General features: G+C 38.5%; 2 protein-coding genes across 2 annotated transcripts; both read right to left on the reverse strand.

Moving 5' to 3' along the window:
- Window positions 1-1412: 1412 nt before the first annotated feature.
- On the reverse strand, window positions 1413-4870 carry LOC308694917 (extracellular calcium-sensing receptor-like; the record flags this gene model as incomplete). The annotated part of the gene is made up of 6 exons (XM_081372729.1): window positions 1413-2326; window positions 2534-2657; window positions 2734-2955; window positions 3174-3959; window positions 4121-4415; window positions 4647-4870. 6 exons carry the CDS (start codon window positions 4868-4870, stop codon window positions 1413-1415), a joined length of 2565 nt encoding a protein of 854 aa, XP_081228855.1.
- An 8971-nt stretch (window positions 4871-13841) lies between these two features.
- olfcv3 (olfactory receptor C family, v3) lies at window positions 13842-17340 on the reverse strand (the record flags this gene model as incomplete). The annotated part of the gene is made up of 6 exons (XM_081372727.1): window positions 13842-14740; window positions 14829-14952; window positions 15272-15496; window positions 15598-16413; window positions 16664-16952; window positions 17114-17340. The coding sequence occupies 6 exons, from the start codon at window positions 17338-17340 to the stop codon at window positions 13842-13844; spliced, it is 2580 nt and encodes an 859-aa protein (XP_081228853.1).
- Window positions 17341-17578: the final 238 nt, after the last annotated feature.

A 17578-nucleotide genomic window follows, 5' to 3' on the forward strand; every position in this document is an offset into this window, starting at 1 on the left:
AGCTTCCAGCTCAGACTGCACAGCGTGCAGCTCAAATGTGTCCTCACCTGCACCAAAAGGTAGGCTACTTACATCTGATATATTTGCCATTTTAACAGATGGACAGTACGTTAAGTTAGCAACGACGCTACCAGTGATGCTATCAATATTAATACTAATTTATGGCTTAAGTCTTGGAAATAATCCGTCTTTTTAGTGGTACGGGTGTAGAGTAGACGCACGATAGGCGAAAAAAAAGATGTTTGTTTGTAAATGAATGCGGAGAAGACGCGTTCAGCCGTGATCCACGGACGTAACCTATAAGAGTATCCAGCGTTGGATCACTAGGCTTGAGACGCGTCTGCTCAACAGTCCGCGTTGTAACTATGAGGTGAGGAAAAGTAGAAAATGTTCGTTGTAAGTGAGTTTAAAGAGAAATCAAGAGTTATAAATCAATCGATGGAGCTCCAAAGACAACAACGCGTTCAGACGCGACGCATGCGCAGACAAAATTATGGTGTGGTGGCAGACAAAATTATATCATTGAATAAGAGACAAACATTTCCAATAGTCTTTGATGAGGTTTATTTTCTTGCAAGAAAAGGCCAGCAGTCGTAAAGTCACACAGAGTGGCTGCAGAGTGTGACAGTGAAGGGAGGGCATACTTTCTCTTTTATAGTCTTGACTCCCAGAATGTTATCTTTCTAGGCAAATGATGGTATTTCAACCATATGTGGAACGTTCTTAGACGTGTTCATCATATTGTCTCGAGTGGAGGCCCTCCTGTCACGACCAACACTCTTTACCATTCCAATACAATTCCATATTAGAATAAGGTATGTGTGTGCTCTTTTACTGTCATATGATGGTTACACACATCTTACTGTAAGTAAATATACAAAAACATTTAGAGGAGAGAATAAAAAAAAAAGTAAAACAGGGAAAAAATGTTTGTTTTGTGTGTTTTGTTTTGTTTTGTTTGGCTTGTGTGTCCTGTCTGAGGGCAAAGTTTGGTTTTTCAGCAAGAGTGAATGGTTTTGAGTCTAGAGCTTCATTTTGAACTGAAAATAGGATGTTTGGGGAATTGGGTGAGACGTTATGGATTTGTGTTTACAGTTTTGAGAATACGAGGCATAGTTTCAAGAAATGTGTTTAAGCAATCGAGAAAAACTGTAATACATTTTTAGGTTACACGTACGAATCAAGTACACAAGATTATACATCTGTTCAGACAAGTGTAATTATAAAACTTTATCAATGCAAATTTATCTTGAAATTCATTTTGATAAGTTTGCTGTTCTAAACTGTTTTTGCAACAATCATAGCACAAACATGTGGAACAGTGATGTCAGTTGATGTCAAAGCTTACGCATTAAAATCACAGAATGTATCATATCTTATATTAAACAGTTGGCACGAGAGTTGTGTGTGTCTCAGAGGGCCTTTGATGGTACTTTACCCATTATTTTTTTTTTGGTATTCTGCTCTGGTCTAAAAATTATAATGAAACACTTAGGGGCAAAAATACAGAGAATCAGACCAAAGCTAGAAGCTAAAATTGCAAATATTTCCACAGCTACAGTAAATTTCCCTGGAGAGCTGACATAAGCTGGAACAAATGTAATCCAAACAGCACAGAATATGAGCATACTGAATGTGATGAATTTAGCCTCATTAAAGTTATCAGGCAGCTTGCGGGCCAGAAAAGCTAAAATAAAGCAAAGGAAAGCTAGGAGGCCAATATAACCCAGTACAGCCCAGAAACCAATAGCTGATCCTAAACTGCATTCTAAAATAATCTTTTCTTTGTAGTGTTGCATATTGTTGTAAGGAAAAGGTGGAGATATTGTTAACCAAAGCACACATATAAGGATCTGTGCAAGAGTGAAACCAAAAACACTGAGTCTCTGTTGTGCAGGCCCAAACCATTTCATTACATTACTTCCTGGAAGTGTAGCCCTGAAGGCCATTAACACCACTATTGTTTTCCCCAGAACACAAGAGATACAGAGGACGAAAATGATCCCGAACGCTGTGTGACGCAACATACAGGACCATTCAGTGGGCCGACCAATGAAAGTAAGTGAACAGAGGAAACACAGAGCCAATGAGAAGAGCAGCAGAAAGCTCAGCTCTGAGTTGTTGGCTTTTACTATTGGGGATGTCCTGTTTTTATAAAACACTAAAGCCATGCTCAAAGCCACTAAAGCCCCGGCCATAGAAAAAACAGTGAGGATGATACCGAGGATCTCATCCCAAGACAGAAACTCCACTGGTTTAGGAAGGCACTTGTCATTCTCATTGTTGGGCCAGAACTCTGGAGGGCATGGATAACAATCTACAGAATCTGGAAAATGAATTAATAGTTAAATTACACACAGATGTGTTGGCAATGCGATGGACACACACACAAAAGATGATAGAGAATACAATAATTTACTGTGGGTTAGAATGACCGGCCTTGAACAGAAAAGCAAGATATTTTCTTTTGGGGGCATACAAGATGCAAAGAAAATGGATTCTTTATTTAGCAGAATAAGCCTAAACAAAGTACCTGTCTCATTGCTGATCGCTCCTTCAGCACAGCCAATGCAGTCATAACAGCAGACAGGTCTTCCTTTTTGCACAGCCTTCCTAGTGCCTGGAGGACAGCTCTCACTGCACACAGACACAGGCACCTGCAGGAGACAAGAACACAGCACTCACAGATATTCACAGTTAACTTACACATGAACAGAACAAAACAATGTATACCATTTCCCTGCCATCGTTCCAAATGATAGCTGTGCTCAAACTGAATTCTTGTCCTTTAGGCTGCGATGCATCATAATGACCAACTGAAACAAAATCAATTGAACCGTCTCCCTGAAGCTGCCAATTCACAAGTTCATAAGTGGCCACAGGGTCTCCATTGGTGTCAAATGAAACAGAATAATTATTTTTGATGAAGTTAACTCGCTTGAGCTGATCAAAAACCTGCAGGGTGGACATTCAAAATTCAGATGTATTTATGACATTGTGTTGATTGAAATATAATTCGTTAAATTATCAATGCAGAAATACTGGGTAAGATTCTGAATATATACAGTATAAATATATATATATATATATATATATATATATATATATATATTGTTGTTGTTTTTTCTTTCTCTCATTTAAAATCAGTTAGATTTTTTTATTTGAAAACGTACCTGCTGGGGCTCAGCTTTTATGTTTTTGTCACAATGCTTTTCCTTACATACAATGCCATGTAGGGCATGAGCTATAGCATATGTGGCTTTGTACACCATGTTAGTGATCCTCAACTGGGACGTGTCTGTGTACGGGTTCTGTAATGCGTGCAGGTCCTCTGTGCCATCACATGCTGGCATACTAGTAGAATAACCTGTCTGCCGTTTTAGACTACAGCTAAATGAGTTTTCCCAGAATTCTGTCAGCAGGGGAAATTTCAGCGCCTGCTCTGGAGACAGGTCAAGTAAAAAGTTACGAAATCCCGGGATAACAGACCGCGGGATTCCAAAGCCTACAGCACCGATACACAAATTAAACCGCAGCATTTCTGGGTCTGTAACCCACGCCTCGCTGCCAATCCACTGCATCAGAGGAGGAGGCTGCTGACTCAGCTCTTCTAAGAGGATTCTCATGTCACCTGAGGCCAGGAAGGCAACTATTACACGAGCCGTTGATCTGCGAATGACATCGGCGACTCTTTTCAGTTTACTGCGTGGCTGGGTCCTGTAGTAGGCCTCAGAATACTCCACACAGATTCCCTCCTCCTCCGCAGCTTTCAGGAATGATGCCATGCCATTGTTCCCATAGTCTGAATCACTGCGCACAGCCCCGATCCACGTCCATCCGAAGTGATTGACCATCCGTGCCAGTGCGGCCGCTTGATGGTGATCACTGGGGATGGTCCTGAAGAAAGTAGGATACTGCCGCTTGTCACTGAGACACGCGCATGTTGCATAATGACTTACCTAGTTTACCGTTAAGGGAAAGTGAAAAAGCAACCGAACAAAAAATCAAGTACATACATTCTATTGGTCATTCTTTGTATAGATGCAGTAAAAGATCTATATCTAAACTACATTTGCATTTATTTTTAAAATGACATGAAGTAATCATATTGAACCCGCACCTGTGGAATTCCAAATGGACCGAGAAGTCTTGAAATGCTTATAGACGGCGTGGAGCCAGATTCTGCGACTACTGCTGTAACAGCTGCAGATTTTACACAGGAATCAGTGTCGTTAAATATGAGATCTAGTCCATTGGCAAGCTGAAAGGCTACTTTGATTGCCATTGGCACAGAAGCACAAGAGTCATATATATGATACCCTAAAGTTATGCCTGGCAAGAGATCGGAGCTGTTGTTGATCTCATTGATGGCGAACTCAAAGGCACGAACAAAGCGCATCTCTCTATAACCCACGCTGTTGAGATAAACACAATAAATAAATAAAAATACAATAGAAAAATAAATATACTTTTACATGAAAACAGTTACACATATGAATTCTCATAACTGTATCACATGATTATAAACATCAGATAATATTTTTATATGAACTAATTAATATTTTATTGATATAGAATTATAATTTGAACAATTTCAATATCAACATGTTATATTAAGAGTGATATTCCATACTATATATGCTAACCTCCCACTGCACTCTAGTGGTTGTGGCCATCTAGTATAGAGGTGCTTCTCTGTCCTCAGATAGTCATGAATAGAGAAAACCCCTCCAATAACAAAGTCTCCATCCTTTAAGAGGGCAGGTGGCTGAGGGTCACCTTGCAGGATGCAGATGCCTATATTAACCCCAAATACAGCAGGACAAAGTCTGCCAATGCAAAGTACTGTAACAATTAATAAAACATTCATTCTCTTGTTAGGACAGTGAGCTCTCCAAATATCAGGTGAGCATTGCACCATGTTTAAATAGCCAAGATTGTTCTCTGTGGAAATGAATTTGCAAGGGGAAATGTAAGAGGGTGTGGTTAATATATTTGAATGCTGAGTCATACATAGGGCCCTATCTTGCACCCAGCGCAATTAACTTTGTACACCGACGCATGTATCATTCCTATTTTGCACCCGCGCAAAGCCCGTTTTTCCCTCCACAGAAGCACGTCGTTAAACTAGGGAATGAACTTGCGCTCATTGGGCGGTTCAGCGCAAAAAAGGAGGCGTGTTCCGGCACAAACGTTCCTTCATGCTATTTTGCAGGTTTAGAAAACAATTGCGCAACTAACCAGGAAAAAATAGTTTAAAGTCAGTGACGCGTTGCTCCTGGCGCGCTTGGCAAATCCGCCGTTATGATAGGAATCCGCTTTAGAACAAACGCGCCTGCTCTTAAAGGGAATGTGAGATGACGCTCTGATTGGTTTATTTCACGTTACGCCCAAACCACACCTATGAATAATGAAGCTGCTTCAGACCAACCCATTTTAGATTTGCGCCTGGCGCAAGAGTCATTTATCCCGCCGGGAAAATAGCAACAGCGCCAAGACCCGCCCACAAAGTTACTTGCGCTTTGCGCTTTGACACTTGCGTTTCAGATCGTTAAAATAGGGCCCATAATGTCAATATGTGCTGTGGGTGTTCATAAAGTTTCTAAACTTTAAAAACAGGACCTACCTTCTTTAATCCTTGTGTGGTGTTCAAAACCCTATAACCCCCGGGATCTTCTCGGTCAAAAATAACAGACTATAAAAAATTGCTTATAAATCTTTCATTATAGTATATTTTCACCAAATAAGGGATTCAATCTTTTTGTCAACTTGTTCTCTTTCAATTAGGACTGGTTTTATATTTCTATTTGCATCTGAATAATCGTAGGCCTCATTTATTTGACAGTAGGGATCAAATTTGTTGAGAAAAAAAAAACATTATTTTTGAATAATTTTGGGAATATTAAATAAAATCTGAAGAAAATTGGCACTGTTGATCACACTAGTCTACTTTAATTTTTCACCAGGAATTTTGTTTTGAAAAACTTTTATTTTGGACAAAATGGCACAGAGTTACACTTGTGGTGTTCCACTCGGCCATTGAGGGCCATTGTTTCAATGGGCCATTGAAAGTGAATGGGAGAGACTGAAAAGTTAGAACGCCATGAGGAATATCTTTAGATCTGATTGATGGAATATATTGAGTTTGGGCTCTTTTTAATCGTGAGCTCCTGCTGTAAATAACGTTGTGCCATTTTTCATGATCAATGTATTTTTTATGAAGATACGAGTAAAAAGGCCAAGTCTAAGCTACCTTGCTTGGCTACGTGAGTGTGGATTTTTTTGTGTTAGAACTTCATGAGGAATATCTTTAGTTCTGAGTGATGGATTATGTTGAGTTTGGACTCATCTTAATTGTAAGCATCTGCTGTAAATAATGATGTGTCATTTTCCACAATCGGAGCATGTTTCCTGAAGTTACGAGCGGAAATGTGTCTAAAATTCAGCATCCATATATGGTTTACACATTTACACATTACACATCATTTTCTCTTTAAGGGCTTCTTTTACAAAAACCTCGCTCAAGTTTAGTAAAAAGCCTGAAACAATTATGCTTGCTGTATTCTCTACTCATTGAGACCTTTCAAATGACATATGACACAGGACTATCTGAGCTGTATGATGTATTTGACATATTGCTGAATGTAGTACAAAAAAGTAGTTTATAAATTATGAATTTTATTTTTCTATTTATCAGCAAATAACTCAGCACTACTTAGGAGTTTATCAAATTGGCTACATTCATTGTAAATTTCAGACTCTTAAGCTTTCAAATGACACCTATTTTAAGTTGATCAATGTAATATTTGTGACCCGTCACGGAAACCAGGGACACAAGTCGGCAGCACAACTTTCGAGCAAAATGAGAAAGAAGCGTTTTTTTTTTCAAAATTGGTGATTTTCATTTTTTTGCAGAATCTGTTAGTTGAGATCACGAAGAAGCCTCTCCATGTTTGAGATAGCAGTATTGGTATATTTAAAAGCGTACATTTTGATGTTGAAATCGGCTTGTTTTTCGGAGATTCTAGCACGCAGTAGGGGCGTGTCATTGTCGGTGTGTATTTCCATACTGAATAAGCCGGCGTGGCTACTTATTATGCAGCGCTCTGGTCGGCTCTATCTGATTTCAAAATTCAATGAAGATGGACGCCAATAACATTAGGATGTCCAGCAATCGATTTAAATAGTAGGTTACATGGGGTTTAATTTGTCGTTTAATGAGATGTAGCCTAATACATATTGTCAGTGCCAATACATCGATCCGCCTATGTATTACATGTACATATAAATGGTACAGTGGTAGAGCTTTTGCCAGCCGTATCAGAGGTTATGAGTTCGAATCCGCCCTTGAGCAAGTTTTTTTTTTCTCGTATAGTTTTTTTTCTCTCATCAAAACAATTATGTTCATCAGTGGTTGTATATCAAGCAGGGACACGCAAACGCCTGAATTATTTTGTGATTTCAACAGAATGAATAGAGAGTATCCGCAACGCAACGGATTGAAGCGCGCGTTGAGTGAAGACAGAGAAAACACTGTATCTGCGCCACTGATCGCAGCGGCAACGAGCACTTTGATCACTTGATAAAAAAAAAAACACACACATTTCAGCGCTAGTATCTTATTTAAAAAAAAAACGAACGAAATGAATGCTCTGCCAGGTAACTGGAGATGTTTTATTTATTTATAGAATTGGTACATTCGTGTCGCGAGATGTTTTAAAAAGTGGTGGGAACATGTCCCATCCGTCCCATCCGCAAATTATGCCTATGCCTATTGCCATAGTTTATTGCTTATTATTTATAATTAGTCTGTGAAACCTTTCATTGACAATGGCAATAAAATCTATTCTGATTCTGATTCATAGCCTACTCATACTGTGTGTGTATATATATATATTTCTCACATAGCACATCCTGTTTTTGATTTGAACATTGTCTAGAATTTATCTTATTTTTTATTCAGTGTACACTAGAGTTGCCTATACAGTTTTATCGGTAGATGCTAAGAGACATTTATTTATATATTACCTGTTTGCAAACTTTTTTTTTTCTTTGATGGCACATTTTCCTGACCTTTCTGCTTTTTCGTGCTTTACAGCTTTACGGGGGGAGCTTTACAGGGGGTATGGCTTATCTAAATGATATGTAAATGAGCCTCTATTGTCACTCCCAGCAGGAGAGAGAGGTGAGAACTGAACAATCTTCAGTGGCTGTTTTCTCCCCTTTGAGCTTTTGTAAGTGCCTACCTTCAAATGGCCACAACTTCTCCAAATATTATCAGATTTCCATGTGTTACACATCGTTGGAAAGCTTGGAGACTACACTTTCAGAATCTGTGAATAACTCAAAATGCCCCAGAACCGACTTGTGTCCCTACTTTCCGTGACTGGTCACATTTTTGAAAAATATTATGATTATTTATTTCGCAGCTAGGTGGCGCCAGCGGGGGGTACATTTCGTTTTTGAGTGATAACTCAGCACTTGTTAGGAGTATTTTGTGTTGTTTCATTCATTGGTTGCTTAGTAATTTGATTTTTTTGTTTTTTAATTTGGGGGGGGGGGGGTTCTGCCGGCGGGACACTTCGGGTTTAAAGGGTTAACCCCTTAACTGTCTGTCACCCCCTTTTTGAGAATAGTCGTGAAAATGCACTTGTGAATGGTTGTAATTCAAGAATGCTTTGGAATATAGACCTACATTTGGTCTTGTTTTAAAGAAGACACTCAGCAGATTATTGCACTTCAAATAATGAAAGTATAAAAAAAATATGTAAGTTTAAATATACTGTAAACCAAATATACTGTAGGCCTACTAAATATTTGTATTTTATATAAATAAATATTTTGCAAAATAATGTTTACTCTAGAATTACTAAAAAAATCAAATCCATATGTCTATCCAAGTTGTGTTCAAAATTTGAAGTTGATATCACAAAAATTGGACAAAAAAGTTCCAATGAGATTTTGTTAATAGCCACCGGGTGTCACCCACATCCCATTGTTTTTTTTGTTTTTTTCTCCTGTAACAAATTAATACATTTCTGTCCAAATATCACTTTTATCAAAAAAATATGGAACCTTGAGACTCAGACCTTTCTTTTCAGAAAGGTCTGAGTCTCAAGGTTCCATATTTTGTATGGCATGTGTTTTGTCAAGATTAGAAAAGGTTTTGATTATAAAGTAGTTAAAAAACATTTTGTAATATGAAACTTGACACCGCCCACTACACTTTTGTCAGTACCCAAGAATTTAGAGTACCGTTTCCATGGTAACGCAATGTCATCCAATTTCAAAACAGTTTTCACAGGATGAACTTTGTGTTCATAAGCTTTCGAATGACTGATTCCTAATTTATGATGATTACTAAAATATGTGATATGATATGAAAAAAAGTAAAAAAAAAAGTTAAGGACAGATCTCATTGCAAACTTGTCAAAATACTGTAAGTAGGATGATGAGAGAACCAAATATAACAAAAAAAAAAAAAAACGTCCTCACGTAATAACCTAGAATACTGTCTAACACTTGATGGCTGCTCTGTTAAGTCTTCGTCGTCGGTTAGGAACCTGGGTGTGCTCTTGATACTAATCTTTCATTTGAAAGTCACATGTCTAGTATCTGTAAAAACGCATTTTTCCATTTTAAAAATATATCTAAATTACGCCATATGCTCTCATTGACAAATGCGGAACAATTAGTTCATGCGTTCATGACCTCAAGGCTAGATTATTGTAATGCTCTACTGGGTGGTTGTCCTGCACGTTTAATAAACAAACTACAGCTAGTTCAAAATGCAGCAGCTCGAGTTCTTACCAGAACCAGGAAGTATGACCATATTAGCCCGGTTCTGTCAACACTGCATTGGCTCCCTATTAAACATCGTATAGCCTACATTTTAAAATATTGCTGATTAATTACAAAACACTAAATGGTTTAGCTCCGCAGTACTTGAGCGAGCTCTTAACGCATTTTAGTCCTTCACGTCTATTGCGATCTCAAAATTCCGGCCAGTTAATAATACCTAGAATATCAAAATCAAATGCTGGCAGTAGATCCTTTTACTATTTAGCGCCAAAACTTTGGAACAGTCTTCCTACTGTAGCGGCACGAGGGTGGGATGGAATGATTTTAAGCATAAATGATCTCTGCTAGCGACTACGCCACCCTGGAATCTTGCCAGGGAAAATAAAATATAGTTTACTTAAGGAAACACAGGTTCGTCCACAGTAAGACGGCAGGAGACGTGGGTACAAAAAAAAATATAAATTTGTTTTATTAAAGATATAATCAATATAAAAATGCACAAACATCAACAGCACTCGATGTAGACAATTTTGTGGTTCAACAAACACACATGGAGTGACCTGAGTCAGCGGGACAGGAGCCGAGGCAGAGCAGTGGATAAGGGCACATAAGGCCTCCACGACAAGTCACCTTTTCCGTACACCTGTGCATATACACTCACACCAGTACACACACTCACACCACTCAGCACACAACACTCGTGAGGGAGACCACCACCAGCAATCCGCCCCTGCTTTGTGCACTCAGCTCCTGGAACAGAAATGTCACTGTTGAGACACACTCAGAATTGTCACTCCAAGAGACAGAAATTGGAGTAGAGATATTCACAGTTTCACGTTAAACATATTACAAAATTCTGAGTCAAAATACAAAATAAAAGCCAATACAAATGAAAAGGAAATTTTCCCCCCCGAAATAAAGGGCTCGCATGGAGGCACACACACTAAAATTGACACAAAGGACAGTGTTTTCAGTCCTTTGTCCACAGCGAAGCAAAACAATAAAGCAGCAAAGCAACAGCGCCTCCAGAAGTAGTCCCACGCAGTCAACCACACGGAAACTAATCGGTGGTGCAGATGCGACCCACTGGTCCGTACTACATCTATAAATTTACAAATAAACAATCAGACAAACTCTGTGATTTAACTGCTAACCATTAATAAAAAATGTTTCTCTCAACACATTGCCATTTAACCTAGGCGCAAATTTAAAACTACATACCTTTTAGGTGCGATCTCTGGGGACCAACTCAGTTAGGCAGACAACATGCATGTGGGCTCATCCCATCTATCAGGTGGACAGCGTGCGCGTCGGCAATAACTAAGCATTCCGGGCATGAAGTATAACCATACTTTGACCATCAAGTGTACAACCTCAGCCGAATGCCAGCCGCGAAAGCTTGCATGTCGCCCTGGAAATAAGCTAATATTAGCTACAGTATGCCATTGATCGGCCAGCTCACAACACCCAACATACCTGAATGACGACAGAAAATGACGACACAGGAAGGGGCGGTGCCTCATGGCACCATACACTCTAACCAGCTTGTTTATATGCGCTACTACAGCTCACTGATAGCACGAGCTCAAATGAATTAATCAGCCACCTGCAGGCAGGGTATATTTCATTAGACCTGCCACACTACCATTGTCCGTGAAGCAGACACAAAGCCAGATTAACCCTCAGACTGTCTTCGTTTCGGAGTCACATCCTGGGCCTTCCCGGTCAGAAGTGACCGGAGGCCTAAAAATGAAACTTCCTCCATCCCAGTAAAACCAATGCAATTTATTTTTGTTCTATAATATTTATTCTTTTTAATTTTGTATTTTGAGATCATTTTATTGAATTTATTAATATTTATGCAATATTTATGGTCTATTTTCGCCATTGAAATTAATAAAAAAAATTATATAAATATATGTATTTTTTTATTTTTTATTTATGCAGTATTTTAGTTTAATATAGAGTCTAGGCCTTCAAAAAAAAATGTTTGAAGCAGATTAGCACCATCTGGTGAGAGTATGGAGAGAAAGCGTAGGAGCATGGTGTAACCACTAGATGGCATCTACAGTTCTCTATGGAGAGGCATGTGAATTCCCCAGCTGTTTATGGACACATTTACTTTTTTTTTTTGTACAGAATTTGAAACAAAAAATGCAATTCATTCAATTATAACACTTTTTGTAAAATAATACTATTATTATTATTATTATTTTTTTTTTTTTTTTCAATTTCCCATTCATTTTCTATGGGGGTCATTTTTGACCGAAGACCACAAGTGTGACTATTTTTTTTTGACCACTTAGCATGCTCGAATCATGACCACAATTTTTTTGTGTGTGCACATACCTAATGCCATACAAGTCACCAAGTTTCGTAACATTCCAATGAAGCTGTGATTTTTAAAAATTCAAAACAGATTTTTTGTAATCAAAATTTATTGGTGTTTATGTGTATAAAAGTGTGTGTGTATGTGTGTGTGTGTGGGTGGGTGTGTCTTTTTTGTACTCTTGATGTTGTAGAGTGTCACCCCTTTACAGCGGTGTACTTTTTTTTAGGATTGAGGCCGATTTGTAGATTGTACACACAAAAATTCGGAGAATTATTTTTTTTTTGTCAATTTCCCATTCATTTCCTATGGGTTGGTCATTTCTGACCGAAGACCAAAATCGTCACTATTTTTTTTACGACCACTTAGCATGCTCGGATCATGACCTCAATTTTTTTTTGTATTCACATACCTAATGCCATAAAAGTCACCAAGTTTCATAACATTCCGATGAAGCTGTGATTTTTAGAAATTCAAAACAGAAAATTTATCGGTCAGAAATGACCGAGGACCGTCTGAGGGTTAAAGAAGCATCTCTTTGACCTAGCATACACATAACACATTATAGACTTCTTTAATTCAATGATTAGGCTGCATAGATTAGATCAGCCGGAACTGGGAACACTTCCCATAAATCCTGATGTACTCGCTACATCATAAGAAGAATGGCATCTACGCTAATTTTAGTGTCTTAGGTGCTAAAGTGTCAACTAGTCTCTCCCTATGGAGGATCCCTTTACCACTCTACAGATAAAGCGTTTTCGGGAAATTCATTTCACGTACCTACCCCGAAGAAACAAAATAAAATTCTGTATCAAAATTTTATAAGGCACCATTACCTTGTTTAGGCTTGGTTTGTAGGGAACTCCAAACCTGCGCACATATATTCAAATGCACATAACTATAGAACCAATTCTTAATGCGCATGTGAACGCCATCAGTGTTTCTAACAGGTTCGCGTTTAAAGTCTGTGTAGAGAGAATTGTGTCGTCTTAGCGGCCCCTAATTTAATAACAAATGATCGTTGCGACGGAAGTGAACCAATGAACAATAACTTTAGCTGGAAAATAACTTTATTAAAGAATCGCTATAAAGCCAAAACAATCTCTGTTACCATAAATTATACGTTTATCTCTGTAAAGTTGCTTTGAAACAATCTACATTGTTAAAAGCGCTATATAAATGAGGATGACTTGACTTGACTTGACTTATATTTATATTTGCATCTGATTAACTAACATTTGTCTCACATTCTCAGTCTCTAGCCTGAACTTCTTGTCTTTTAGTTATTATTATTTTTATTATTATTATTATTTGTAAAGGGTATGCATGGCTGTAGTATCCCTGTAGAAGTGTAGGTCTGAGTTTGATTGTTACATAATAGTCCTTTATAGTTTGTTGTTTGTAGTGTCCAGTAAATTGATATACTCTTACAAATACCCATTTTTGAAGCATTGTGTTATTACTGTATGCTTGATTTACATGCCTCAATGTGTACACTTGTTAACAATAAGACATCAAGTACCACTCATAATACAATCTAAAAAAAAAAAATTGCAGTAATATGTATTCAGATTAATAAAGTAAGCAAAAATTATATATATAAAAAAGTGTTTATTCAATTACTGTTAATTTGCTATTTTTGGTTATTTATTTCATATTATTTCTATTTCTTTCACTTTGTATTGGACTCAAAACATGATCAGTTGTATTATTTGTCTTTTCCCATTAGATGTTGCTTGGTGTTTTTCTCAGGCTTTAGTAAAATAATATAAACCTTAGGGGTGAATAAGCAGAGGAGCAGGCCAAAACTAGATGCTAAAATGGCAAAAATTTCCACAGCAGTTGTAAATTTACCAGGTGAACTGACATATGCAGGTACAAATGCCAGCCACACTGCACAAAATATAAGCATGCTGAAGGTTATGTATTTGGCCTCATTAAAATTGCCTGGCAACTTTCGCGCTAAAAATGCCAGAAAAAAGCAGACACAAGCCAAAAGGCCTATGTATCCCAACACAAACCAGAAGGCCAGATCAGAGCCCACACTGCAATCCAAGATGATCTTGGACTGTTGATATTTAGTGTTTCTATAGGGGAAAGGTGGGGACGCTACAAGCCAGACAGTACATATGACCACCTGAACTAGAGTGCAGCAGAAGATGATGATTCTCTGCTGTATTGGGCCCAACCATTTCATTATATTGTTTCCTGGTCGGGTAGCTGTAAAAGCTGCCAACACCACTAAAGTCTTGCCCAGGATGCAGGATATGCAGAGGGAGAAGGTGATGCTGAAGGCAGTGTGTCGTAGCATGCAGGACCAGGATGTGGGTTCCCCAATAAACACCAAAGCGCATAGAAAACATAGAGTCAGTGATAACAAGATGAAGAAACTGAGCTCTGAGTTATTTATGCGTACAACAGGAGTGTTTCTGTAATAGAGAAATACAGCAAACACAGCTAAAGTGAGGCAGGCCCCCACTACAGCTATTACTGTTAGGGTCATTCCCATTGCATCATGGGATAGGAATTCAACCACTTTTGGAATACACACTGTTCCATCAGCATTTGACCAGTAATCTTCAGAACAGGCCATACATTCTAATGAATCTAAAGAGAGGGAAAGACTATAAAAATGAGGATCAAGGTCACAGTTTTTTTTTTTTTTTTTCCTGAATTATTGAAGTTGTTCTCCAACCTGTCTTATTACTGATTTTGCCACTGTCACAAGGTACACAATCAAAGCAGCACAGAGGCTGGCCACGACGGACAGCCTGCCTGAATCCCGGAGTGCAGCTGTTGCTGCACACAGACACCAGCACCTGCTTAACAACACAGCCACACATATATTAGTAATGTATACAAGTGTATATTAATAATGTTCCTATAGGTCAATAGCATTATTAATTATTTGACAAGAAACTAATTTGCTACTAACTAACCTGGATATATAATGATAATAGGACATACTGATTAACAACAATTAATTTTGCCTTTTGCATTTCCTTCCCACAGACTGATCTTCCATCTTCAGAATAACAATTCTTTCATGTTTCAAATTGATACTTACCTCCATTTGACCCTACAGAACTTCAGAACATGGAATCTCATGTACTGAAATACACTGTGAGAACAGCTTGCCTCAGTCTGATGTCCGGGCCACATGATAGCCTTCTCTTGGATAACCAGTTCTTGGCCAGATTCTTGTGCACCATCGAACATCCCCACATTAACAAACTCAATATTTCCTGCTGAGCCATGCTGCCAGTTTATGAGGTCATAAGATGGGATAGAATCGCCTTTCATGTCAAAGTTCACTGTCTCTCCTGAAATAGTGAATGACACTTCTTGGAGATACTGCTGTAACTGCGTTTAGGAGATAAAAGACTGTTTGCATTAGTTCAAGTCATAACTTTGTACAGAGTTAATTTAGCATTAATCATTTAAGCACTCATTATTTTGAGTACCTGCCATGGGTAGACATTATGTTCACTTGCACATGTGGAGTTTTTGAACGGCCCTTTCCCAGGTCTACAGTGAAGAAGGTTGTGCAGGGAATGAGCAATGGCATACACTCCTTTGTAAACATTATAGGAAATGCGGGGGCTAGAAGTATTAAAATAGGCAGAGTGCTGCACCCTAACAGTCTCCTGCCCTGTGCAGGAGGGTAGATGATTATTTAAGCTGGACCTGTTGGGCGAACAGTCATATAAAGCCCCCCACAGCTCGTGAACCAGAGGATTTGAGGGGTACGTTTGTGGGTTCACTGTTGTGAGATACTCACTTAATCCAGGAATTTGGCCCTGTCGTATGCCAAATCCAATGGTCCCTCCAAGGAAAGGGAAATATTTACTTCCTGTGAACACAGAGGCTGTAACCCATGCCTCACTAGCAATCCACTGTATCCCAGTGACATTCTGTTCCATGTAGTCTCTTAAGAATGGTGTGAGCTCCCCTTCAGCTGAGAATACCACTACAACCCGAGCAGTGGAGTGGCTCATGACTCGAATGATTTTCAGTGCCCTCTGACGCTCGTATAACAGAGGAATCATCTCCTGATAAGCAACACATATGCCTGTATCCTCTAACTCCTTCAGTAAGCCCTGAAGGGCAAAGCGACCATACTCGTGATCTCCTCGTACCACTCCCACCCAGGTCCAGTTAAAATGCAGCAGGAGTTGTGCAATGGCCTTTACTTGATAGGCATCACTAGGGATTACTCTGAAGAATGTTGGGAATTCTCTCCTATCACTAAGACATGCACATGATGAAAAATAACTGATCTGTCAAGGGGAAGAAAAAAAAAAGAATAAGAAAATTCTGTAACAAGAATATTATTAGATCTTAGGTTGCACTGCATGGTTTTAATTTACACAGCTAAGACTGTGTACATGGTTAACTCTCCATTACTGAACATTTATTTTTCGCAATTTATTCTCTATTTAATTATTTTCTCACAAAAAAAAGCACACACAAACAAGCACACTTTAAATTAACACAAAAACAATTAAAAATGTTTATTTTTAGACTCACCATTGGTATCCCGAAAGGCTGCAAAAGTCTTGAAACTACAATAGACTGAGCTGACCCGGATTCTCCTATGATAGCAAGCAGTGGACCAGGACCTGCACACATGGGGCTTAATTGCTCATTTGGCCCATTTAGAACAGCTACTGCTGATCTTTGCCCAGTCAGAGGGTATGCACAAGAGTCAAAGATTTTGTAACCCAGAGTGTATTCAGGTAGAAGATCGGCTCGCTTGTTTATTTCCTCTACAGCAAGTTTCATTGTAAGGGCCCAGCGGAAAGCTCTCGGATCAAATCTGCAGATGAAGTAAACAGAAAGAATGAAATAAAAGGCATCCAAACTTAAGTTGTACACGTTTAAATATTTCTATCAAAACACCCATTTAAGATATTTATACCCTACAAATATTATATTCTCTAGGCAGTTTAAAAAAAAATATACATTTTTGTTACTCACCCATTACATTTGACTGGCCCCGGTTTGTAAGTACAGTTGAGATCTGGAATTTCCTGATTGTAGTGCAAAGGAAAAATGCCACCTATATGAAAATCTCCATTAGCCATGAGGCCTGGCTCAAAGTCACTTTGCAGGACACATTTAGAAGCATCTCCAGGAGTGAGTGCACTGAGATGGTAAACCAGAAGCCACAGGAGAAGGACAGTCATGCTCTCTAATGGCTGCATCCCTCAGCATGAGTGGGCAGGACACCGTGTTATATATATCAGACACAGATCTTCATGCATCTCATTATGTGTCATGGTCATATGCCATCAGAAGGATTCAAAATACTGATATTCATAAATATGCTTTATTAATATGATTCCTTTTTACAACAGTAGCGCAACCCATGACCATATACATTGTATTCATTAGAAAGAGAGTAAATTTGTTTTAGGACATGATACAATTTTGTGGTGTATA

The sequence above is a fragment of the Scardinius erythrophthalmus genome (assembly GCF_964197995.2).
Source record: "Scardinius erythrophthalmus genome assembly, chromosome: 8".
Classification (NCBI taxonomy): domain Eukaryota; kingdom Metazoa; phylum Chordata; class Actinopteri; order Cypriniformes; family Leuciscidae; genus Scardinius; species Scardinius erythrophthalmus.